This window comes from Phoxinus phoxinus, assembly GCF_949152265.1.
Source record: "Phoxinus phoxinus genome assembly, chromosome: 13".
In the NCBI taxonomy this organism is placed as follows: Eukaryota; Metazoa; Chordata; class Actinopteri; order Cypriniformes; family Leuciscidae; genus Phoxinus; species Phoxinus phoxinus.
This window is the reverse complement of record NC_136888.1, coordinates 12,972,217-12,997,511: the sequence shown is the minus strand read 5'-3', so window position 1 is coordinate 12,997,511 and position 25,295 is coordinate 12,972,217. Positions and strand designations below refer to the sequence as shown.

The 25,295-nt window shown below is 37.7% G+C and overlaps 3 protein-coding genes across 7 annotated transcripts in view; 2 read left to right on the top strand and 1 right to left on the bottom strand.

The window, feature by feature from the left end:
• The window catches only part of emilin1b (elastin microfibril interfacer 1b), a 31,001-nt gene extending 23,690 nt beyond the window's left edge, over window positions 1-7,311 (top strand). Inside the window, exons 3-8 of the mRNA XM_079632508.1 lie at window positions 573-787; window positions 1,885-4,014; window positions 4,409-4,525; window positions 4,854-4,871; window positions 5,253-5,387; window positions 5,482-7,311. Of these exons, the coding sequence (XP_079488634.1) occupies window positions 573-787; window positions 1,885-4,014; window positions 4,409-4,525; window positions 4,854-4,871; window positions 5,253-5,387; window positions 5,482-5,804 (2,938 nt within the window). The 3' untranslated portion in view covers window positions 5,805-7,311. The remainder of the gene's footprint in view (window positions 1-572; window positions 788-1,884; window positions 4,015-4,408; window positions 4,526-4,853; window positions 4,872-5,252; window positions 5,388-5,481) is intronic.
• Window positions 7,312-10,112: 2,801 nt separating this feature from the next.
• On the bottom strand, window positions 10,113-16,347 carry khk (ketohexokinase). Of its 3 annotated transcripts, none has more exons than XM_079633939.1 (8): window positions 16,125-16,347; window positions 15,850-15,966; window positions 14,450-14,584; window positions 12,068-12,140; window positions 11,781-11,927; window positions 10,835-10,923; window positions 10,535-10,692; window positions 10,113-10,442 (listed from the first exon to the last, which is right to left on the bottom strand). In XM_079633939.1, exons 1-8 carry the CDS (start codon window positions 16,214-16,216, stop codon window positions 10,354-10,356), a joined length of 900 nt encoding a protein of 299 aa, XP_079490065.1. In that variant the 5' UTR covers window positions 16,217-16,347; the 3' UTR covers window positions 10,113-10,353. The 3 variants fall into 3 exon arrangements, with proteins under 3 accessions (XP_079490065.1, XP_079490064.1, XP_079490066.1); XM_079633938.1 differs by lacking the exon at window positions 14,450-14,584 and adding an exon at window positions 14,093-14,227 and having other exon boundaries at window positions 10,120-10,442; window positions 16,125-16,346; XM_079633940.1 differs by lacking the exon at window positions 14,450-14,584 and having other exon boundaries at window positions 10,124-10,442; window positions 16,125-16,346.
• Window positions 16,173-24,288, top strand: ankef1b (ankyrin repeat and EF-hand domain containing 1b). 3 transcript variants are annotated; one of them, XM_079633934.1, is made up of 10 exons: window positions 16,173-16,293; window positions 17,134-17,527; window positions 18,476-18,675; window positions 20,641-20,790; window positions 20,871-20,994; window positions 21,602-22,436; window positions 22,773-22,999; window positions 23,548-23,696; window positions 23,769-23,894; window positions 24,114-24,288. In XM_079633934.1, the coding sequence occupies exons 2-10, from the start codon at window positions 17,167-17,169 to the stop codon at window positions 24,174-24,176; spliced, it is 2,235 nt and encodes a 744-aa protein (XP_079490060.1). In that variant the 5' UTR covers window positions 16,173-16,293; window positions 17,134-17,166; the 3' UTR covers window positions 24,177-24,288. The 3 variants fall into 3 exon arrangements, with proteins under 3 accessions (XP_079490060.1, XP_079490061.1, XP_079490062.1); XM_079633935.1 differs by lacking the exon at window positions 16,173-16,293 and adding an exon at window positions 16,524-16,583 and having other exon boundaries at window positions 24,114-24,286; XM_079633936.1 differs by lacking the exon at window positions 16,173-16,293 and having other exon boundaries at window positions 17,369-17,527; window positions 18,529-18,675; window positions 24,114-24,262.
• Window positions 24,289-25,295: the final 1,007 nt, after the last annotated feature.

Below are 25,295 nucleotides of genomic sequence, written 5' to 3'. Positions count from 1 at the left end.
CTTCATTGAACAACAGATTATACAGCGTTTATACAGCTGGCCAGCATATGTCTGTGCAGCAACTAGCTCAAATCATATGAATGTGCGGAGACATAATTTTGAAACAGACATGGTATGCCTTCCTCCATTCTTAGGCCAAAAATCGAATTCAATCCAGGCTGTATTCTTCAAGTGTAAGTCTGAATGTGTTGGTTTCGCTCTAACAGAAATGGGCAGAAACTAATTTGTTGAGTAGAGAGTCTTGCAACACAACATCCCAGAAGGGATCAGTTTGTTTAATGTGAGAGGTCTGTTTAATGTGGAATGTATTAAACAATATACAGAATGGTGACTTGTAAGGTAATGCGTGTACTAGGCCTAGTTGTTTTAGATTGTACTGATTGTATTCTTTCTTTGTGGTTCGTATTAGCATATCATTTGTCTTGTTTCTTTCTTTCTCGTCCCACGTATTTCACAATTTAAACTAAACATTGCAAGTCAGGAAATACTGAGACATGGCTAAATTTTTTAAAACAGTGTACAAACTAGAAAATGTCAAGCTTTTATTTATATGGTTTTTATTTGTCTTACAGGTACAGAACCTACATGAGGCCCAGATACAAGGTGGCTTACAAAATGGTAACAGAAATGGAGTGGAAGTGCTGCCATGGATACAGTGGCGAAGACTGTAATGATGGACCAAACGGGGGATCTGATACTCAGATCTCAACAAGCAGACCTTGGCCGAGACCTTCACAGCCAGGACAAACTGGAACTGGTACTGGTCATGGACAGGGTGGAGGGAATGGTAAGTCAATGTTTTATCGGTTTGAGAGGGGAGAGGGGCGGAAAGACAAGGAGGATGGTTAGTATGCGCCAACAGCGGGAAACTTTGTATATTCGTGCAGTGTGCGCATGTCAAAAGATAAAATCCGATTTTGAAGCTTATGACAAACACGCACATCAACCCGATCACTTTATCTAGAGTTCATTAGGCTTGCTGCGATAGTCTGTGTTACCGGTATTACACGTGTTTAGCCACACACTGATTACATCACTTGCCCCCCGCGGCACCGCCCCCACCGTCGTTTTGATTTTTTTATAGTAATAAAAACAATTTAGTTCAGTTGGAGAACAGATACTACAATTAAAAACTGAACTCAATTCAGAGTGAGCCGAAGGAGAGTCGCAGCACTCAGATTTAATTTATCATGTGACGAGAGTGAGGCGAGCTGACTGACAAGATGATGGTGGAATATTTGGTTTCAAAGCGAAATGTAAAAGTGCCTATTTGGCAATATTTTGAATTTAAACCCAATGCTAATTGGGAACCTGCAAACATTAATGAGGCAATCTGTAAACTTTGCCTGATGAAGGTGGCAGCATCCGGAGGTAACACTTCTAATTTACACACACACCTTCAGGCGCACCACAAGAATGAGGCTGCCGTGCTTATTCGTTTTGTTAATAAAGCTGTCTTATTCGTTTTGTTAATAAAAGTTGTTTTAAGTTTGTCATTGTACTGTTTTGTTGTTTTGTTTTTCATTAAGAATAATAATGAACCCATCATTCAAGCAATTGCCATTGATTCGAAAGCTGAAATAAAATGCTCACTTTTTATTTAATTCCGATTGAAACAAAAAGTGTCCATGTAAACGTGGCTAGTGTCTGGCCATATAGATGTTCTTGTTACTTCTGCGTCTTCTGCATTTTTCAAACACTTGATAACATCTAAATATAACTGAGGCTTCATGGAAATAAAACATTAGAGCAAAGGAAAACTTTTAGAGTAATTTTCATTGCTAGAGTTTGACAGAACTGTGAATTCTGGGTCTGCCAAACTATTTGTAATCTACTTAACTACTCACTGTCTAAAAATAAGCATTTTGTTTGATCTTTGCCTAGGGAGAGGTGACAATGACAAGATGAAACAACTGGAGGACAAAATCCAGAGGTTGACCAAAGACCTAAATGACCTGCAGTCAACTCTGCGTGGAATGAACGAGAAATTCCAGGAGGAAATGCGCAAACCCGGTTTTAATGGTGGCAAAACACCAGCTGATGCAGCCCAGCCTGAAATGAACGAGACCATCCATAACATTCAGACCAAGCTTGATCAGTTGGACAACCGTACTCAAGCTCACGACAAGACTCTAGTCAGCATCAATAACCACCTTGTGAATGGGAAGGGTGGAAGCAATGATCTAGACATTGGGGAAGTAGGAGGAAACAACTTCAACACCTTGAAGGAGGAAATCCTCAGAGAGCTTGAACGTCGAGTGACGCTTTCTTGTTCTGCCTGCCAGTCTGGAGTGGAAGACCTAAGACGGCAACAGCAACAAGATCGGGAGAGGATCTTGGCTCTGGAAAAGCGGATTAATGCCATGGACCAGCGTCACCGCCAGACTCTTGATGATTTGCGCCGAGACTTCAGCCGGTCTCAAGGCTGCTGTGACACTGTGACGGACATCAGAGGACGACTAAATGAAATGGACAGGAAGATAAGCTCCACATCGGAAGCCTATGACAAGCTTAATAATCGTTTGAACGGGGAACAAGTAGTAACTGGAGGTGGTGGAAGTTTGGGAGGAGAAATAGGTGGACCAGGACAAGATCCTAAAATGCAAGAAGACCTGGAGAGACGCCTCAACAATACTGTCCAGAGGGCAGAGGAATACTGCGCTTATATGGAGACTAACATACGGGACTCGTTCCAGCAGGATCTCAGAAATCTTCGTAATGAATTCAATAATCGTATTCTTAACCAGGGCGACAGAATTAACTACATGGACGTTGATATAGGAAACGTTAAAGAAACTGTATTTGATCTTGATAAGCGCCTGTCTCGCCTCGAGAATACAACATTGTTTATAGACAGGAGGTTAAGCGAATGCTCTGGGTGCTCAGGCTCAACTTCTGGTTCAAGTCCGGGCAGTAGTGGTAGTTCGAACTCTGGCAACACAGTGAAGTCTTTGGAGTGGAGAGTCGTTGCAAATGAAGATGAGATCAAGAGGTTTGACACCCGACTCAAGGATCTCTCTGTGTCCGGTGACTCACTTGAGGATAAGGTCATCAACCTCAGCCATGATGTTCGCAAGATCAAAGCTCTAACTGGAGACAATGGGGAACACTTCAACAGGATTGTTATGGAGATTGAGAACTGTGATGTGTGCAGCTCTGTGGAAGATGATCTGAAGAAACTCAAGAACATCACAAGCCATGCCATGGACAGATGGCAGAAGGAAATGAACTACATTAAAGGGAAATTTGACTCTGGTCAGACGGGTTGTGTGGACGTGTGTTCTGGATTACAGGATGAGATGGATCAGTTGAGAGAGGAGGTACAGAAATGCAGTGGTCAATGCAAGATCACCCTGAATACTCCTACTGGAACCGAATCAGAAACAGGTCACCTGGATGACCCACAAAAACCACTGGATGGACACAGTGTCATCAGCAGTAATACCGGTGACCTCAGGTCAATCCAGGGAGAACTGTCTGAGGTCATCTTAACCTTCAGCTCCATCAATGACACACTAAAAGGTCTAGAGCATGTGGTCCAGAAACACGACAGCGTTATCACCGACCTTGGGAACACCAAAGACAAAATAATTTCTGAAATCGACAAGATCCAGCAGGAAATGACCGAGCATATAGAAGATAGTAGGGTACGCTTTGATAACGTTGATCAGGATGTACGCCGCTTTGGGAACAACTTTGTGGTTGAGATGGGCGACTGCAAGAGGACTGGTGATGGTCTGGATAAGAGGCTCTCTAAACTCGAAGTGGTTTGTGGCCGGTTTGACTCTGTCTCAGACAATATCCAGAAGATCAAAGAAGGCCTGAACAAACATGTGTCTAGCCTGTGGAACTGTGTCACTGGGCTAAATGACACAGTGATTTCACACAGCGGGTTCATTGAGATCCTCCAGAACACACATCTGGATGATATCCACGGCAAGATCAAGAGACTCAATTCCTCAATGGTCCATGTCCTCAAGGAGTTCCAGAGCTTTACTGAGAATGACTTAACAGGTCTGACTTTATTTATTTTTTATTTGCTATCATCTTAAAATACATGTCAAGATTAATTACAATTTGACAGCATCTAAGAATATATAAAAAAAATTCCAGCATAGCTCCTGTATTTTAATGGTTATCAGGGTTGTGCATTATTCAGAATTGAACTCAGAATGGATTCTAGTTAATTTTGCGTAGAATGCATTTTCCAGATTGCATTACTTTGTGTTGAATGTCTTTGAATTGCAATTCAGTAAATTCCGTTTCAAATTCAAATTCAGCTTGTTGTGGCCAATTCAATTCAAATTCACTCTCATGATTTGAAAGTGACCAAATTCTTGAGTCATGCACAACCCTGATGGATATGAAAAGAGAAAAAACTCAAAAATAAATTCACTTCTGATTGTAGGTTTACCCGGACCACCGGGTCCTCAAGGAGAAAGAGGGTTCCATGGTCCACAGGGGCCTCCGGGTAATGACGGACCACCAGGTGCTCAGGGATTACCAGGGCCAAAAGGACCTCCTGGTGAGAAATCTTTTTTTGGTCCATTTCTTTGTCATGTGGATAATAACCAAAAAAAAATGGAAAGATTTTTTCATCATTACTTTATTTTACTTTACTATACTTAATTTGGAGGTCGGCTGTATACTGTACTTTTCTTACATGGAAAGTTGGACTTCAAATTTTTATATGATCTCTTTTTGTGTCACATGGATTAAAATAGCAATGGAATGACATGAGGATAAGTAATTTCAAAATTACATAATTAAAAAAAATTGTGTGAACTACAAACGACACATTTCATGTTATATGTCATTGCACGTGACTCACATTTTGCCTTCTCCTATTTTAGGTCTCAGAGGAGAGCGAGGTATGTATTCAATTTTCCTTTAATTTTTTAGCAGCCATATCTTAGTCAAGCACTGACGTTATTTTGATGTGTGCTAATCAATGTCTGGAATGAAGGCAAGAATTCACTGAGATATGTCTGAAGTGTCTGTTTGTATGAGAGTCAGCGATTTATTCTTTCTGTCTTGAGTGTTGCAGCATGTGTTCAGTTGTTATTGTCAGTACTGGGTCAGTAGTTGAGCCAAAGGTCAGCAGCTGATCACTAAAACTGGTTGTGTAAAGCAAGTCTATATGAGACTGAGAATATAGGGATACATTTAGGGTTAGGAATAGTGGATGTCAACGATTTAAAAATGCATTTTAGGGCTTCCTTTTAAAAATACTGTTGTTATCTTCATTTCAGGCATGGCCGGTGCAGATCCCAACATACCACGTCTTTCCTTCTCAGCAGCTCTCACAAATCCCATGGTTACATCTGGAACGATCATTTTTGATAAGACCTTTGTAAATGAAGGAGACTTTTATAATCCAAGAACAGGTAATCTTGGCACTGCCTATAAACAGTCTATTTGCATTTACACTTTTGCATGCATCAAAAATAATGTATATGTATATCTTTCTCTTAAATACAGGTATCTTTACTGCACCACTGGATGGACGCTACTTCTTTAGTGCTATTCTGACGGGCCACAAAAATGAGAAGATCGAAGCTGTGCTGTCCAGGTCTAACTATGGCATGGCTCGGGTAGACTCGGCGGGTTACCAACCGGAAGGGTTGGAAAACAAACCAATGGCCGAAGCCAAACCAACACCAGGTTCTCTGGCTGTCTTTAACATCATCCTGCCCCTTCAGCGAGATGACACAGTCTGCATAGACCTGGTCATGGGCAAACTAGCCCATTCAGTGGAGCCTCTAACTATCTTCAGTGGTATGCTTCTATATGAAGATGTGTAGGGGTCTTTTAACTGATTAGCACTGGGACTAATCAGACTCTAAGAACCAGCAAAACGACGGGGCTAGAAAAAGACACTCTAAATGACGTTTATCCGCCTGGGATGGCGATGCATTGATTTTTCCTTCGGTATTGTTTCCAATATTGTTAGACCTCCCATGAACTCCTTGAACAGAGAATATAGTTTTTAAATGGAGGAACGGTTGCCCTTGATATGTAATCCTAACCCGCATTTTTGGAGAAGTGTTGTAACCAATACTACTGCAGGTTTGTGCGACCGATGTTGACGATGTTCCTATTGAGATATTTCCATGTTATATGAATCGCAGACATGAGTTATGAATAATTTCTCATGCACCGAAGATGACCGTGAGGTCTGTTCGACTTCTTATGTATGCAACTGCACGGTAAATACTCTGCCAAAGAGCTTGACTCACAGTCAGGGTTAAAGGTTAGCCTGATGGGTGTGGAATTCGGGGAGATTTGATGAAAGGAATTCATATTTTTGCTGTGAATGTTTAAATCCTGTGCTCCTTTTTTTCTGCTTAGAGTCAAGGGATGATTTTTAAATCTACAGTATGTGACTTAATTTCAATTATTTCTATTTTGCTTCATTATAAGTGCCAAGTTTCCCAGGAATAACATCCTGCTCTTTCCAAAGATGCTTTTACTTAATGAAATATGTGGTTGGTAGTTAATGATTTCAGGAAACATTCAATGTTATCCAACCTGACAATCAGTGATGTATATCATTGCGTTCCATACAAACTCTCCAAGTGCCTCTGGAAAATTGCAAAGAGATGAATGCAATGAGATTTTCATAACTCAGGCACACATTCTGCAATGGCTTCTAATCAACAAGAAATGGGCTTTTTTGTACATGCATCGTTCCGCATTTTGTGATCCCGTTGAAGCGTTTACAAAAACATCAGTTCTACTGGAGTGGTGGACCGTTGCATTTTGCTCCATATTCATATTCCAATCTCACAGCCTGAGCTTTCAATGGAGATTATTATCAAACAGAGCCTGTCCTTAATGTGGTTCAACAAAGTGCCTTTGAAGAAAAACAACACTGAGGATTCAGAGGGTGTCCTTCATCAACCGATTCTGTCTGTGTGGTCTCGCTTGAACGTTTACTGTACGACAGCCCAAAGAATTTCGAACTACGCGGCTTTTGCTTTTTCTCGTTTGAAACGTGCTTGTGCAATTTTACAGATGGTTGGGAGGAAAGATCTCTGTGTAACGCTATGAAATTCATATGCTCAAGAATGTTGAAAATTAAGGCTGCTATCTTTTATGTGCTATGTTTCATTTATTATTTTTAGTTATAAAAAGATTCCCCAGCTCATAAAGTGGACGTTACGGCAGCAACGTAAGCATTAAAACATCCATTTACATGTAAAAGAGACCAGATCTAAAAAATGTATAGTTCCCTCTCATGGTTTAACCTGTTACCTTGAATGTGTACATTGGCAACACGTGTGTTTCAAATAAAGATATTTAATTTTACACATATTAATCTCTGCTCAGCTTAGTATTACAGGCTTCTGTCAGGTATATTTGGATTACTGGAATAGTACATAGGCCTACCATTTAATTTAGCACCGGCATTGTGCAAAACTATAAGCAAACTACTGTTCATTGTCTCAAACACAATGGAAAGCATTCTGGTACTCAACAACCAGCACGATCTCATGAAAATGCGTATCTATACTACGAATGTTAATTCCAGTCAGTGATTGATGGTGCACGTTTTGTCACTGTCTATGACTTTTTTTCTCTATTCAACATAGAAAATACCAATAGCCTACTGGAGTTGCTGGGTCATTTGTCAAAGCAAAATTTGATTGAAAACATGTTCTCAAATAGAAAACACCCACTGTTTCTAAAAAATATTTTTAGAAGCATGTGCACAGAAACGGTGTGATTAAGGAGGGGAGTGCACAATGCATTTCATTTTCCACGTCGCAAGCCAGAGAAGTCGTTTGGAGATTGGATTGTGATTTAATGGAAAGAAAAACATTTCTAGGTGTCCATCCATAGTCATACTGGGATGTAGTTCGCAATGAATAATGCCTTGTGCTGGTAAGTGAATCTCATGCCCTCTCTCTGATATGTGCCACCATGGGGAGTTTCCATGTTTTTCCACTTCTTTATAATATTGTATTTCTGTATTGCTTTTCATACTTTAACAATTCTAAATCCAGGGTGTACCGAAGGCCAAACATATGTTTTTTTCCTCTCTCTCTCTCTCTCTCTCTCTGTTAAAGTCAACATGAAACGCCATTCACAACCCATTTTACGTCTGTAATGTAACATTTCCGTATGAAACAGAATATTCAACAAGTAAATGTAGGGTGAAACATGATTGTATCCATCAGGAATTGAATCGTCCGAAGTACAGAATGGAGGCTATTCAATGGATTGTGGATGAAATGAATTGGCATGTAGGCTACATTAGAGGCTTTTTGACTAAAGTTTACGTCTTCACCCCTGAGAGCATTTCGACATATCCAAATGGTAATGCTTTTTCCTCTTTTTTAACAGATCTATAGTATTTTACTGATCTAACTATTGTCATCATTTTAGAAAAGATGCATAACTTTCAACAATATAGCCTATTGATTATTTGGCTATTGATTATTTGGTCACACTTTAGATGGTCCAATTCTCACTATTAACTACGACTTTTGCCTCAAATCCTTACTGCTTATTAATAGTTAGTAAAGTTTAGGTATTGGTTATGATTAAGGGATGAAGAATATGGTCATGCAGAATAAGGCATTAATATGTGCTTTATAAGCACTAATAAACAGTCAATATCCTAGTTATAATATATATGCTAATAAGCAACTAGTTAATAGTGAAAACTGGACCCTAAACTACAGGCAGAGTAAGTTATTGCATTCTGATGAAATATGATAAAGACTTTTTTTCCCCTTTGGAATAATGTGCACTGATGAATCTTTGCTAATGGGGGTCATGTTTGAGGCTGGAAAGTAAGAACTACTATAACAACAATCAACAAATTATTTAAACATGACTATGTCAGTGATTACTACAGATTTCTAGGCATTTGATAGTTCATATTTCCACAAATTTGAGAAAAGGGTGCATTTTTTATCCATGCCTGAATGAAAGAAGTTTTGTTTGTGTAATGTTTTCCTAAGTAACGATCAGACAGATACTGTCAGACAGACAGGGTGTCATTATTGCACATTGGGTGTGGTGAAAGAATCCGTGTAGTGCTGGCCAGCTGTGTCTAAATGGGATTGGGTGGGAAAATGTCACGTATCCTGTTTGTCTTTCATCTTTGTGCACTTACATTCAGCTGTCTTCCTCCTTCTCTTGTTCTCTGCATACAGTGCAAACACACAGGCCTGTGCTCCCTACTGCTGTAGAGATGCTTTGCCAACTCTTCAGTATCAATCAGGAAACAATATCACTGAACTCCTCATAACTCATAAGAATTATCAAAGCACTGCTGAATACTATACTCACTCATTTACTCTTCAATACAGGACATTTGTAGCAATTTCCTCATTCTAATTTGCCTGCACAAATTGCTTATTTGACATGCAGTTAGGCTGGTTCAATATAACTCAAAACAATTTTTTTTAAAGAAGTCTTACCAAGGCTGCATTTATTTGATCAAAAATAAAGTTAAAACAGTACTATTGTGAAATATTTTTCAGTTGACTTTGATACTGATTTGGTACTCAGTTATTATCAATTATAATTGGTGCTCAATTATTTAAAATGGTTCTTATTATCAATGTAACTTATTTAAACGTAATTATCAAGTACATTTTTTTCAGGACTCTTTAATTAATATAAAGATCAAAATCTATGTATACATTTTATGTATCCTTTTTTAATAAAAGTATTAATTAGAAAAACAAATGTTTAACTTACCCCAAACTGCCAGTGTATCATCCACGAAAATATTAAGCAGCACAACTTTTTTTCAACATTGATAAAAAATAATAAATGTTTCTTGAGCAGCAAATCAGCAAATTAGAATGATTTCTGAAGGATCATGTGACACTGAAGACTGGCGTAATGATGCTGAAAATTCAGCTTTGCCCTCACAGGAATACATTTAAATTATTTAAATTATTATAATATTTCACAATATTGTTAAATAAATAAACAAATAAACAAAGCCTTGGTGAGCATAACAGTCTCCTATATGTTTTTTTTTTTTTTTAAGGCAAACTTTTGACTGGTAGTGTTACTAGTGTACACAGAAACCTTCAGTGATCCTTATGGTAAATTATAATATTTTTTTGTTTGAAAGCATCAATGAAGAGTTTTAAAACAAGTTTAAAACTTGAATTTAATCATGCTAATACAGAGGTATCAGTAGAATATCCCATCATTATTTAGTCTTATCCTTCGCTTTTACATTAGTCTTTTCTATGTGAAGCAACACTATTCAGTCTATCATTATGCCTTGACAATGACTAGTGTCTAACAACACTTGTTAAGTTCCAGCAGAGCGTGCTTCATGTCTGTACTACATTCCAGCTGTGCACCTCTCCGCCATGTTCAGTGTAAAATTCCATCATATCCATGGACACCGCATTTTTTGCCAGCAATCTGGCAGCCAAATGTGAGAGCATCCTGTAGGCTGTTCCCTGCAGAAAAGAGAACCAAACCGGCTTGAACTGATTTACACAACTTACAAAAACCCAGTGTTTGTGTTTCAGAATCAGACTTGCATTCATACCATTTGAAAGGGAATACATCACAGAGGCATTGAACGTATCCCCTGCTCCGAGTGTGTCCACAAGCTTCTCAGGTGGGAATGCATCTGAATGGATGACTACCCCGTCGGGACCAATGGCATCAGCTCCCTTTTCCGCCCAGGCACAAATGAGGGTAGCTCTAGACACACAACCGAACTCACGTAAACGCAAGTAATGGCAGATATTTGAAAAGAACATACCCTTAAGCAGTTGTTATGATTATACACAGTCAGTCAGCAGTTTATAGAACACTAGTGACACCTAGTGGTCGTTTTACTCACCCCTTCCTCAGACGACCGCTGAAACCCTTCAGTGCAGCAGAGGCCGAGTCAAACCCAAAGTGCTGGGCCACGTCCTTACTTACAAAGACCTGAGTGAAAGCGGTCACAGATAAACAGGTTGTATAGACGTTCAAGCATGTCTCAAAGCTTGTCAGCAAGCCTGCAAAAAAATCTGCAAACTCAATTTAAATGCACTTCTCCTTAAACTCTTATGCTTCTTGTGTATTAAATATTTTGTCTAATATATATATATATATATATATATATATATATATATATAATGTCATTATATACACAACGTTTAAAATTTGGGGTCGGTAGGATTTTATTTGATTAAATACAGTTAAAACAGTAATACTGTGAAATATTATTACAATTTAAAATATTTTTTAATCGAATATATTTACATTTTTAATTTATTCCTTAAAAAGGTAAAGCTTTTTTTTAACATCATTGTTTTAACATCAGTCTTCAGTGTCACATGATCCTTAAATCATAACATTCTGATTTGCTGCTCAAGAAACATTTCTTATTATTATCATCAATATTGAAAACAGTTGTGCTGCTTAACATTTTTGTGGAAAATGTGATGATACATATTTTATGGATCCTTTGATGAATAGAAAGTTGACAAGAACAGCATTTCTTTAAAATAGAAATCTTTTGTAAAATGATGTCTTCATAAACACTTTTGATGAATTGAATGCATCCTTGCTGAAAAATAATTGTACTGACCCCAAAAATGTAAATGGCTGTGTGTGTGTGTGTGTGTGTGTGTGTGTGTGTGTGTGTGTGTGTGTGTGTGTGTGTGTGTGTGTGTGTGTGTGTGTGTGTGTGTGTGTGTGTGTGTGTGTGTGTGTGTGTGTGTGTGGTTTTTATCTTAATATTTTATGTGATCTTCTAGCCTGAACTATTCCATAATGAGCACTTGATTATGTAGTCATACCAAATCACCAAGAGGGAAAAGCTGGTAGAGGGGTTCCTTGGTCTTTTCGATTTCCACAGAGATGGTTATTCTGTTCTTCTCTTCCTGTTGTCTGTTATACTCTCTCACCCTCTCGATCATCTTCACTTGTTCGTCAGCATTACGGCCCTGAAAATGCATTCATAAAACGATCAGCTCTCTACTTGTGGAATGACGTGTTTCTCAAACACAGATCGGAAGGAACTAAATAGTGTGAACTTGGACTGTTACTATGAAGCAAGTCAAAGATATTTGGCAGAAACTCTCACCTCCCAGTGGACCCACTTGTACTGGCCCAGGTCCACCTTTGAAAAGTCTTCTACAGAAACATCTGGCAAGTTTCTGATTAAACAGAGAATAGCTGATGAAAGTTCTCTAGTATGTTAGACTACAACAATCAGTGTTTAAAGAATGATTAGTAAATAATAAGTAATGACTGCACTTTGTGTACATGATAGGTTACTATTACTATTGATTATTGTGGCATGATCTGCTGTAATTATATAATACAAAACTGTTTACAGTCACAAACTGAATCAGTGATGGTCTGTATAATGGGAAAAACCCTAGCTTGTTCCCTTAGACCGGATCCCTGTCAGTTTGTATACAGTACAACATTTGATAACAGTCATCAGCACAGACAAATAGTCAGCTTTGGGCTGTTATTATAGGATTATTATGATTATAAACCAAAGTCTGTCTCTCAGCACAGAAGGAAAAGGTTTGGAAAGTTTCTCAAAACAGGTTTTAGAGACAAGAAATATTACCCAAGGCAAAGATGAGAATAAATGTTGTTCTATAAATTACTTTGCTACAAACAAAGCAAATATAAGTAAATGATAATGTTCAGTCAGCCAGTCTTAACCACAAATATAAACCTCACCAGGCCGGTCAGGACCTTGACCTGAAGTGGAGAGGTTTTGTATCATTCTGCTGGGGTTTCATTTTGTGATAATGAACGGATGATTGAACTTTATCTCACTTATTACACGGCTACTCGTCGAATAAATACATAGACATGTTGATTTGAGGTGAAATTATATTATTATGTGACGTGACACTACTACAGCTATGTAGTAAAATCAGTTGCCAGCAGGGACATTGGCCAGTTATATAGTTTAGTGGTCACTATACACAAATATTTGGCCATGCAATGTTGAAACTGATCAATCAGAATCCAGTATTTCAGAGAGCCGTGGAATAAGTTAGGTAGTTAGTAAGCTTTGACATTGTGTGCTGTTGTGTGTTGTTTAAAACAATTGATTCAAATAATCTTGGACAAAACGGAAATATAAAAAGAAAACAAATTAATGACAATTACAAATCCCCCACAAAAATAAGCACTCAAATTAACACATGCAATGTCGAATTGTCATGATTTCTTCAAAGCATCTGATACTTTAAGACTAAGGGTACGTTTACACGACAATGACACTAAAACGACTAAAAACGAATAAGTTATTTTCTTTGTCGTACAGACGACAATGGCAAAACGATGCCCGTTCACACGGATCCGAGAAAATGATAAAACAAAAACGCTGTATTATTCATGCCAGGCCAGTAGTTGGCGATGTCACTTTGTAAAAAAAGAATAAGCGCCAATCGACTGAACACGTAATACGCTTTCCCCACCAGTGTTTTAAAAAAAAAGTTGGTAGCCAACATTTTTGGTCATTTTCACAAAAATAAAGTTTTCCAGATCGGATTCAGAACGATGATCAAAACACACACGGAGTAGATCGAGTCCATCAACACTCCTAATGCTTGCACAGTTATAGCTCGTCCTGGGTCGACATTTCATTCAGTAACATTAGGCAGTTTTGATTTATATGCGGTTTAATGTTAGGGATTGCGTTATTTTGCACATGTATACGATTACATATGATATCGCTTATTCCTGCATCTTCCTCGCACGTGTTTTGATCAGGAGTTTCATTACTTTTTCAGAAGATGTGTAATAGCGCCCCCCTACCGTATTACAGTGAAAACACGAAATGGCAGGGAAGCCATTTCCTTCAGGCGGCACCCTGAAACCCGCTTTCAAAAGTTTGCGTTTTCAGGCTCCTTAAATGCCGTTGTCGTGTACATGGAACGGTCAAAAACGCATAAAAAGTTTTGTTTTTAGTTGAAAATGGTGTCGTGTAAACGGCCCCTAAATTACTGTCAATTACGGCAGTGCCACTTAATAAAGACTTTCTCAGATTATGTTTGAGAATGGGAATGGTCATTTACCAGGTACCCCTCTAATTTTGACTGTATGTTATGATTACTGTGACTTTGGATGATACTCTTACGTGTCTGAGAGCACGACAGTGCGAGAGCCATTGGTGGCACACACCACACAACAGGCACACGGGGTCTCACCCCACTGCTGCCAAGACACACCAGATATGTCCACCCCACGCCGTGCAAAATCCCCCACGATGAAACTAGTAGCAAACAGAGAGGCATTGCAGATTTGAGCAGGAAACATTTAGCAGGCTCACGATGCTTGCCTAACTGATCTTCAAACCTTGCACCTTCAGTGCACCCTTTGATAGGTAACAAGCAACAGTGCATTTTCACTTGGTGTTTTGATGCATCAGGAATGTTTCAGCTGTCCTGTGAGGAAAGAGTTTTCATAATACTTACGCACACACTCACACACAAACCTGTTCATATGCAGAATTGTACGGCTTCCTGTCGCCACGCTGCTGATTACTACAGAGGCTGGAAAGGAGCATTCAGCATGCTCCAGAAGAAGAGAGATGTCAATCTTGTACATTTGAAAATCATTCAAGATGAAGCTAGAAGAACAAATTAGCAAGGAAATGTATGCATACAGAACAGAACGTATGTGTGCAGATAATGTAAAATAAGAAAAGAAGCACGTATGGGAAGATGTGTGAGGGATAGGGTATATTTCTGCTGATATAAAACTTGCAGGAGTAAGAAAGCATGATACAAATATCAGTCGTAGGGTACAACGGGGTAATAGGCGCATTTGACTATATTCTCTATTAAAGGGCACCTATTATGACATTTAAAATGTTCCTAATGTTGTTTTGGGACAGCAATGCAAAGTTGATTCTGCGCTAATTTGATCTAATATTTTATGTTTTTTACATTGTTGTAGATTCATGTAGCAAATGAGAATCATAAAATAATCGAATTATTTTGAGACAAAGATATTATTAAAGTTTTTTAGTTTTGTTCAAGGTAAATAAAACAAAGTATTTCAATAACTGAAGAATATGTAAAAGTATGGAATTTGGGGCAAACAGCACCCCTGCTGTTGGGGTGAAAGGCACAATAATTAACATGATAATAAATAACTGGCTGACTTTTCCATTTCTATACATTACATGGTTAGATTCAGATGGTAAGTAAGTATCATATATTAAGTTGGGTGTCCACCTTAGAGATAATCACAATATTTATAATGAAACCATCATACTTAAAAATATTATATTCATCATATCATATAATAAATAGGCTATCATATTTATTGTTACTACTGTAAAGCTAAATTATTGTGGGATCTCATCTCATTCAATTCTTTCAGAAACTTTACTTATTTAAATACTTTTGTTTCTGTATTTTTAAAAATGAGCATGTTTTAATGACAGGATATTTATTGAACAAAAATGAATACAATTTATTACAATAAACAGAGAATAATAGTGCGGACAGTGATTGTTTTGAACAAGTAGTAACTTAGACATTATTAAAAACACTTTTTAACTAAAGTATTTGTATGTATAAAATAATAATGTGTGCCATTTTGCCCCATGCTGGTGAGCCTTTTACCCTGTGTGTGGGCTAAAATGCCCACCTTGCCACCTCACACATTCAAACAAAATCTGTTGCTCCATCAATGTTCAATAAAAACAACATATATATATTTTCTGCAATCATACACTTTATTTCTTAAGGTGTGCCATTAGTCCCGTTGTACCCAATATCTTGGTATGTTATATAGCCTTTATAGGCTATACTTTTAGAAATGTACACACACACACACACGCACGCACACAGAAATTTAACATAATAGTAGGCAGAAAACACTTACTCAGCTACTGGTCCAGGAGCCAAAGACCCCATAAATGCACACGGGGCCCCAAGTAGAGACAAAACAGTGCACGTGTTTGATGCGTTTCCTCCTCTCTGCCATCTCTGAGACAAACACCTACAAACCAGTTGCGTTATTTTATGACACCTGTGATGCAACATTGACTGCAGGGTATAGCAGAATAGGCTACTGTATGTTTAGACTGGTTATGCTTTTGAAATGCTAACGAAAAGGTGCATCAATAGTAATTGTAGAATGTTATCAGAATTTCCCACCTGGTATCAGTATCTTCTTCCGGGTATTTATCCACAACATTTATGATATCCAGACACACCAAACCAATGCTGAGTATCTTTTTGTCCCCCATATTCTCTGCAGAACGAAATCCTGAACTATGGACTTTGGAGGAAAGGTCATAACGTCACATTATTCCGAAGCTGCCGGGTGAGCGTTTCTCTTTCACAGTGAATGGGACACACTGTAAACATTGGACACGAAGTCTACCGGTTTTTGCCGAGTGTGGCCGAAACTGCCAGCGCGAGTGCAGCGCAAGGACACGACGTTTGCCGACTTTAATCGAGGGCAGCCGAAATTTGCTTGAGCGCTTTCCGTTATGTTTTTGGTGTTAAGCTCTGAAATTATGCATTTTGCTGTTTAAAAAACACAGAAATTGCATATTCTTTGGTTATTCATAATTTGATACTTTATAAACATACAAATATAACTGCATTTTAGTAAGTATTACCTAAGTAAGATAAAACAGCCCATAAAATCTCAGTAGGTCGTTCCCCCAGAGTGGTTGCTAGGTGACAAGAGGGCTTCGGTTATCACAATAGCTAACGTTACATGTTGACTTTCTTCCAGTTAACTTATATTCAAAGGCAGCTATTTGTGTAATGTATGAATATTTATTTTCATGTATGGTCGTCAAACGGATATTTGATAGAGACTTTTTTAAATTATTCGGCCTATTATTAACCATACTGTGCGTTTGTATAGGCTATTATATGCGCAATTTTGTAACGTTACTCCAAAATACGGTTAACAGTTAGCTGCTAACTTAACGTTACCTCTATTTTGTACGCTCTCTTTTCTATTTTGCTAATAATAGCCAATACAATTATAAAGGCTATTGATAAATATATTGTATATTGCTATATTCAAAAATATGAATATGCTATTTGAATGAAAGTTTCATTACATTTCTTAATATTTGTAACGTTATGTAACTTTACACATGATCTTTCAGTTGGCTTATTGAATGTTTTTAATGTTGTTTATTAGTTCTCAAGACCAGGAAAACACAGAGTTGAGAGAATGGAGATGACTTCAAAAAGTGTGGCGAAAGGCAACGTGGAGGTCCTCCAGATCTATAAACTCCTGCAATATGTACGGGAGAAGAACAGACCACAGATAAAAAAGATGGTCCAAATGGGGTTTTCCAACCTGATAAATATGACTGAACCCAAACAGGGACTCAGTGCCTTGTATCAGGCATCTGTGGACCACGATGAAGACCTTGTACAGTTCCTTCTGTCCCTCAAAGCCCACCCTGACATACAGGACATGAAGGGCTGCACACCAATGATGCTGGCTGCACAGTTGGGCTACTACAAGATTGTGTATCTCTTAATCAAACACAGTGCAAATGTGACACTCACAGATGAAGAAGGGAAAGGTAAAGAACGTCTTTTTAGAAACGCATGTTATGTATCCTTACGTATTCTAAAGTTAGATCTTAACAGGCCTGGGTGAGTTTGGCTTCATGAACTTGTCATAATATCCCTTGCGAAAAAGACGCGCACTTAATTGTATTGAATGGCACTTGCTTCAAATCTTTAAAGAAAGTATGCTTTTAAAAAAACTGTACTTGCAAATAAAAATATTAATGAAATATGCCAACTTAAGTGTACTTAGAGAGAGTGTACCCCGGTTTCACAGACAAGTGAAATGCTATTAAAGCTATTAAAAATGTCCCAATTGAACTAAGGCCTAGGTCTAATCCTGGCTTAATCCCAGTTTGTGAAACCAGACCGAAAAGTATATTTGATTATCATTTTTACTTTATTGTGTTCATTGATATTACAATTGAAGGTAAAATATTTTGAATGTACTAAATAAAATTAAAAATTACAAAAGTGGAATTGCAAATATGTTTAAATATGTGACATACAAGTTTCAATATAAATGGCATTAAAGTCTATTTTTGACAATAAGTGATTATGAAATTACATCAAATTATGTGCTTAAGCACTCTTAAATTCAGCTAATTACATTTCAAATAATGTAAATTATAATAGCCTACATTTAATAAAAATAAAAATAAACGTGTAATTAACTGTCAGAAAACAAGTGCGGTACTTATAGTATACAGTCAGACATATACTATATCTTTTAAAGTATATTATTTCTTAATGAGCACTTTTAAAGTGTACTTTTTCTCAAGGGATATAACCCAGCCATTACAATTAATGCATAGATACAAAATATGTTTTATTTTATTTTATTCTTTTATATAACATTTCTATTAATTTCCTTGGTTTTATACCTGTTCATACATGCTTGACGGGGGGAAATGTGTTTATAATATGCAAAACTCCAGTGACTTGTGTTGTTTCATTTGTAGGGGTGCTGTTCTACTGTATCTCTCCATCTAAAGAACATGCTCTCTGCCTGCAGATGGCGCTCAGCAGCAATGCAAATGTCAACAATGTTTCTAACTCAGGGAAGCCACTGCTTGTGTTCGCTTGTGATAATGCAAAGGACTGTCAAGACTTGTGCATTCGCATTTTGGAGAAAGGAGCTGATCCAAATGCAGTAGATCAGGTCTAAGATCAAAGTTCAAATTAATGTTCCCTATACAAAAAAAGTTATACACAATACAGATGATTCAAAGATCTCTTTTTACAAAGATATAATACAGAATGGAATGGAACAGTTTATTGAACCTTTAGTCAAACGAATTGATAGGCATTTATAGCTTATATAGTGTGATATGAGAGAATATGGAGCTAATACTTGAGGAGGAGAAACACACATATTTTATTCAAAGGCCAAAACTGCATTTATGCATTTTGGAGCAGTTGCGTATATGGCAAAAAGTTATATAACATTCTGAAGCTTTTAATGTAAATCAATGAGATCTCCTACAGCCAACCCGATCTCACGGCAATTCATACGAATTTTACGAGGTGGCTAATTCGTACCAATTCATACCAATTCATTTGTACGATTCTTGCTAAATCGTACATATTTTACGAGTAGCCAAATTCGTATGAATTCGTTCGAATGACCTACCCCTGATCCCGCCCCTAAACCTACCCATCACGTGGGCTTAGACAAATGTACGAATTAGCCACCTTTTAATCACTCGTACAAATTCGTACGAATTGGTCGTGAGATAGCGTTGGTACAGCAGACTGCTATTGGTTGTCACTTGATATCTCCCAATAATATGTCTTAGTAAGATTATGTTTAAATGCCTATAAATGATCACATCTCTGTATTATTTATTGTGGGGGTAAAACCAAACCAGTGTTGGGGGAAATGCATTACAAGTAACTTGAGTTACGTAATCAGATTACTTTTTCAAGTAACTAGTAAAGTAACGCATTACTTTAAAAATTCACAACAAAATATCTGAGTTACTTTTTCAAATAAGTAACGCAAGTTCCTTTGTTTTCCCATTTATTGACTGACAGCTCTCCTGTCCTCATGTTGAGACAAATCAAAGTGCAGAGGCGTTCGTGTGTGTGTGTGTGTGTGTGTGTGTGTGTGTGTGTGTGTGTGTGTGTGTGTGTGTGTGTGTGTGATGTTTATTGTAGTTCTAGACTAAATGTGAACATTTACTCATCTCACTTGCACAAAAAAATATTCAATATTCCTCAAAATGAATAAAATCAGTGAAATGCAGAATCAGAATACTATACAAACCTCCAAATAACTAAATATGTTACATAAAACATAATTTTTTATGCATTTAATCTCACTTTATTGACCAATGTACTTGCTTCTGACCTTCGATGATTCAGTTAAATAAGCAAAAATTCGATAGATAGAAAGATTTGCTTGTTTGCTTTCTGTACACATTTCCTCCAGCCTGAGGATTATTATTTCACTTTTGGTGTGAAAGGGTCTTTACATTTGCCCAAAAATATAACTTTTGTGTTATAAAAAAACAAGCCCAGCCCAGGTAAAAAAAAGTAACGCAAAAGTAACGTAACGCATTACTTTTCTAAAAAAGTAACTAATTAACACAATTAGTTACTTTTTACGGGAGTAAAGCAATATTGTAATGCATTACTTTTAAAAGTAACTTTCCCCAACACTGGTTAAAACATATAATGCAATTTATTATGCATTATTATAAAATGATTGATAGATGATTGAGAGCCTGTTTGATAGCCTATAATATGAGTAACATATTATGTTAACATGATTTTGAAATATTTCTAACAATATTAATATAATATAGTAAAGATTTCACAGCAAGAAGAAATGTGTACCACGACTAGAAGAGGGACATTTTTACTACATTTTGCATATTTACATATTTACTTTTCCCTTTACTTGCTAAAAAAAGTATAAACTATCAATCAGAGTAACTTGCGCGGCAAGTCGTAGATTGTGTACAACAGGATTTTGAGCAAAGTTTTGATCATGTCGATAATCTAGAGGCTTTCGAAATGTGTATATCAAATATGATACAGTAGTCTTTATAATAGGTCAGCAAAAGAATGGATTTTGATGGAGTTGAATCATTATAATGTGTCATGTTTCGGCTCCCCAAAGGTGACACGGTGCTCTGCACTCATGGAGGCATCTAAAGCTGGTGCTGTGAAGCTCGTCAGAGCCATTTTACAAAAAGGAGGGAATCCTAACTTACTTGATGGAGAAGGACGGTGCGCTGCCCACTTTGCTGCAGAACGGGGTTTCCTTGAGGTGATGCCATGGCATTCTGAATAACACAACATTTGCCATTGTTTAACTTTGGAGAATATTACTATCTCTTCTTTATACAGGTTTTACAGGTGCTGTCTGCATACTCTTCTGACTTGGGTATCAGCACGACAAAGGGTGACACACCATTGCACTTGGCTGCTGCTGGCGGCTTCAATGAGTGCTGTAGATTTCTGGCACAAAGAGGTAGGCTGGATCGAATGTCTTTCCATTATTCACAAGAGCAAGTATGACTTCATTAAACGGGTCATGAAATTTAACTTCCCGGTTTAAAATGGGAAGATTTGTTTTCCAAACTTCTGAAATGCCAGATTTATAATTGCATGTTAAAGGATTAGTTCACTTTTAAAGTGAAAATTCTGTCATCATATACTCACCCTTAAGTTGTTTCAAACCTGTATGAATTTCTTTCCTCTGCTGAACACAAAGGAAGATATTTAGAAGAATGTCAGTAACCAAAGTTTTTGGTTCCCATTGACTTCCATAGTAGGAAAAAAATATACTATGGAAGTCAATGGGAACCAAAAACTGTCTGGTTACTGACATTCTTCTAAATATCTTCCTTTGTGTTCAGCAGAGGAAAGAAATTCATACAGGTTTGAAACAACTTAAGGGTGAGTAAATGATGACAGAATTTTCACTTTAAAAGTGAACTAATCCTTTAAAAGAAAAACGTTTGTTTGTGCCATTTCACACTGGACAGTATTAAACTATACATCAGAAAACTCATTTATTCAAAATACTAAAAATACTTTGCTGCCTTATTCATAGTGCTCTTTCTTATCTGCTACAGGATGCAGTCCCAAACTGAAGAATCTGGAAGGTCTTCTTCCAAGCCAGGTCGCCAAAAACAATGGCTTCAAAGCTGCACTCAAGGAGCTCAAGAAAGCAGAGAAAATGTACGTGAAGCTTTCTGCGCCTGATGCCGTAAACCCTAATGAACCCTGGGCCGTCACCCTTCACGACTGGTCCTGTGAACACGAGGCAACCTTGCGCAAAGTCTTTGAAACTGCTGAGGGACTGGATAAACCTGTTGAAAAAGTTCCTCTGGAGACATTTGTGTCTTCACTGCTTGAGCTTCGAGCTCCTGTAAGTAGCGAGAATCTGCAAAGGATCATCAAGGAACATGACAAAAACCATGAAAGTGTCATCAATTTAAATGAGTTTTTCAAAGGCCTCAAGTACCTCCAGAAGGCCTTTGTCATCTCATCCTACGCTCCTAAGCCAGGTAAGAAGGAAAAGGGTGGAAAGGAAAAGAAGAGTGCCAAATCTGCCACGCCATTGCCCATATGCACAATGCCACCTGAACTGATTTCCAGAAGAGAGGACAGTGGATTACCTTACTACATGATCGAGAACTACCAGCCGTTCGCTGACACCAAACGTTTCAACCGAGACCGGCCGCCAGTTCACCCCATTGAGAATGACTCTGCTTGGTATATTGATGATCCTGAAAAGATCTATACCAACATCAATTACTGTGTGAAGACTGGAGATCTAGATTCTCTTAGTCTGGCATTTACCCAACAAGTGCCTGTTGATATCAAAGATCAGTTTTTTAAGACGCCACTCATGACAGCATGCAACTGTGGCAACTACCAAGTTGCTAAATTCCTAATTTCACTGAGGTAATGCTACTAGAAAAAATTAAGAAATATCTTCTTTTGTTGACACTTTTAGGGCCCTATCCTATCATACACCCGGCGCAATGCAGCGCCAGCACGACGCAAGTGTGTTTTTCTAGTTGCAGCCCGACGCAGTTTCACGTCCTGCTGTTGTTTAAATAGCAAATGCAAATTTTAAAAAAAATGTCCCATTGTTAAACTAGCAAAAGTGGATTCGGACACTCTTTAAGTACACTTGCGCCGTGCAATCTAAACTATGTGTTTAGATCATTAAAATAGGTCCCTTCATGTGAAAAGATGTGTCATTTGAAGAACATTTTGTTTTTTTTGACTCTATAGGGCTGATGTCAATGCAGTTGACCAGTTTAACTGGACGCCCCTCCATCATGCTTGCCATGCAGGTCATGTAGACATTATCAAGATGCTGGTGCAATCTAGAGCCGTGGTGGATGCAGTGGCAATGAACGGAGCAACTCCACTCATGAGAGCTATTGAAAGCTGTCGGTTCAGCTGTGTAGAGTATCTCATCAAAGCTGGAGCCAAAGTCATGGCAGAAAACAAGAGAGGTACTGGTTTTGATATTGAAATGTCTGTCTCTGCACTATAGTTTAGTAAAATGTTTAGGGTTGTAATATTTTTTTAAAGCAATCATTGTGTAATGCTACTGTTGTTATTATTTTAAGTCATTGTTTTAAAAGTGTGTTTGTTTGGTTGACAACGGATCCTGTTGTGGAAGAAAGAGTTGATTTGAGACGTATGAAATGTTTTGGGAGTTTTGAAAAGTTGGTATGGAGAATCGTGTGAAGAATTTTAAAAAAGTGATCTAATTATTGAGAAAAAAAAAAACTGTTTTCTATTTTAATAGATTTTAAATTGTCATTTATTCCTCCGATGGAAAAGCTGAATTCAATCTTCAGTGTCATTTGAAAATTAAAATTTTTGTAGAAACCATTATCATTTTTGTCAGGATTCTGTGATGAAGAAATAAATTAATCTGTTTCTTTAATTTAAAGTATACTCTTACCTTCTTATAACTCTTACCCCAAACTTTTGAACAGTACTGTATTATTTTCCCACTTATTTGAACAACAATGCATTTCTTCTGTGCTCACAGGGCAAAACTGCTTGGACATTGCTATAAAGTATGGTGATGCTAGAATCATTGCGTTGGTCATTGCCAAATCCAACATTCTTCGAAATGAAAGGAAACCAGAACCAACTTTGAAGCCGGCATCAAAACCAGCTTCTTCAGGACAAGGAAAGGTGAAATTAAATATCTGCCTTTCTTCTTAGGCATAGTTGGGATGTTTAATAAGTTGTCTTTGTCTTCTGCAGATTCGATCATCATCAGTTTCAGCAGCTGTGAAATTAGAGCTGAGAGACAATATCATAGTTAAGAACCCAAAGTTCGACATTCGAAGTGGGACCAACAAGACTGACATCAGCTTTGTCCCCAAAACCGTGAGACAAACTCTTTGACAGATAGATAGATAGATAGATAGATAGATAGATAGATAGATAGATAGATAGATAGATAGATAGATAGATAGATAGATAGATAGATAGATAGATAGATAGATAGATAGATAGATAGATAGATAGGCAGACACTGAATATAGATATAAATAACTGTGGTTTTGCATGTGTTATTTTTAATTTCTGATGTTTTCTGCATTATAGCTTTGGGGAAAACAGCTCACCGACAGCCCACAGCACACTGATAAAGAGAAGGCAACGCTTTGATGAAAAGATGATTCTCGAGGACTTCATACACCTTTAACAAGAGTATCTCAGACCTGAATAGGGCGTCTGGGAAGGGAATAAATTAAATGTGTAATAGCTGATTTCCATTCAGAGCGACTGTCTGTCTTTTTATTTCTGACAAATTAGTATTTCCCAGACTTGTTTGACTTTTGTCAATTGAGCAAAAATGAAAGATGGGTAAAGAAAGACCACAGAAAAACCCTATAAATCCTCCCCTTTTTTGACATTGGATAAAAATAGCCTTTCTTAGTCAGCCATTGAGATGCACAGTGGTCACCTTAGTGTGCTGCCATTTGGGATACTGCTATACAAGCCCCTGACCGAGAGCACCACCTGCTCTATAAGCCCTTTTCCTTTACGCTTCTCCTGTGACTGGCTTTATTCACCAACCCCCACTGAACACAGGAAAATGAGATGACTCATATATTTCAAGGTAACACATTAATCAGTGCAGATGATTGTGTAATGTACACATGCATGTTTTAAGACATTAAATTGGCCTGTAGGGGGCGGCCAGACACAATAATATAATTTACAGTTTTTCACAATTGCTAAGACGCTATAGCCTACAATAGAAGGCCTAAACCCATCTGTCGAATAAATCACTCACTAAAACACATTTTGCGCTTTGATTCACTTGTGTCGCAAAACAGTAAACACAAGTGGCAAAAGTTAAACAGCTACAACACAGTTGTCATCTTTTACACGCAACGACTCAAAATTGTTCACACTTGTTTCTAATGATGTGACCAAACCAACTGTACAAACACAGAGTGCACAGGTGCATTGAATGTTAATACGAACAATGAATAGAAACAATCTGAGAGGAGGAAGAGTATGTGTAGGAGGTCTGGTGGACGAGGAGGAAGAGGAAGGTGTCCAGCACACCAAGAGACAAGAGACAACATTGCCTTTTCTGTGATTTGGACAAAGTCCTCGGGCCGGAGCCAACGTGAAGACGTGTGTCAGAGGCACAATGAATCTCTCATTGACTTTGATTTTGCACTCTTTTCAGTGTACTGAGTTTTTTTGGGCTTTAGCATTTTGACTACTGTATCTTTACAGTATGCACGTGCTGAATAAACAGACATTAATTTT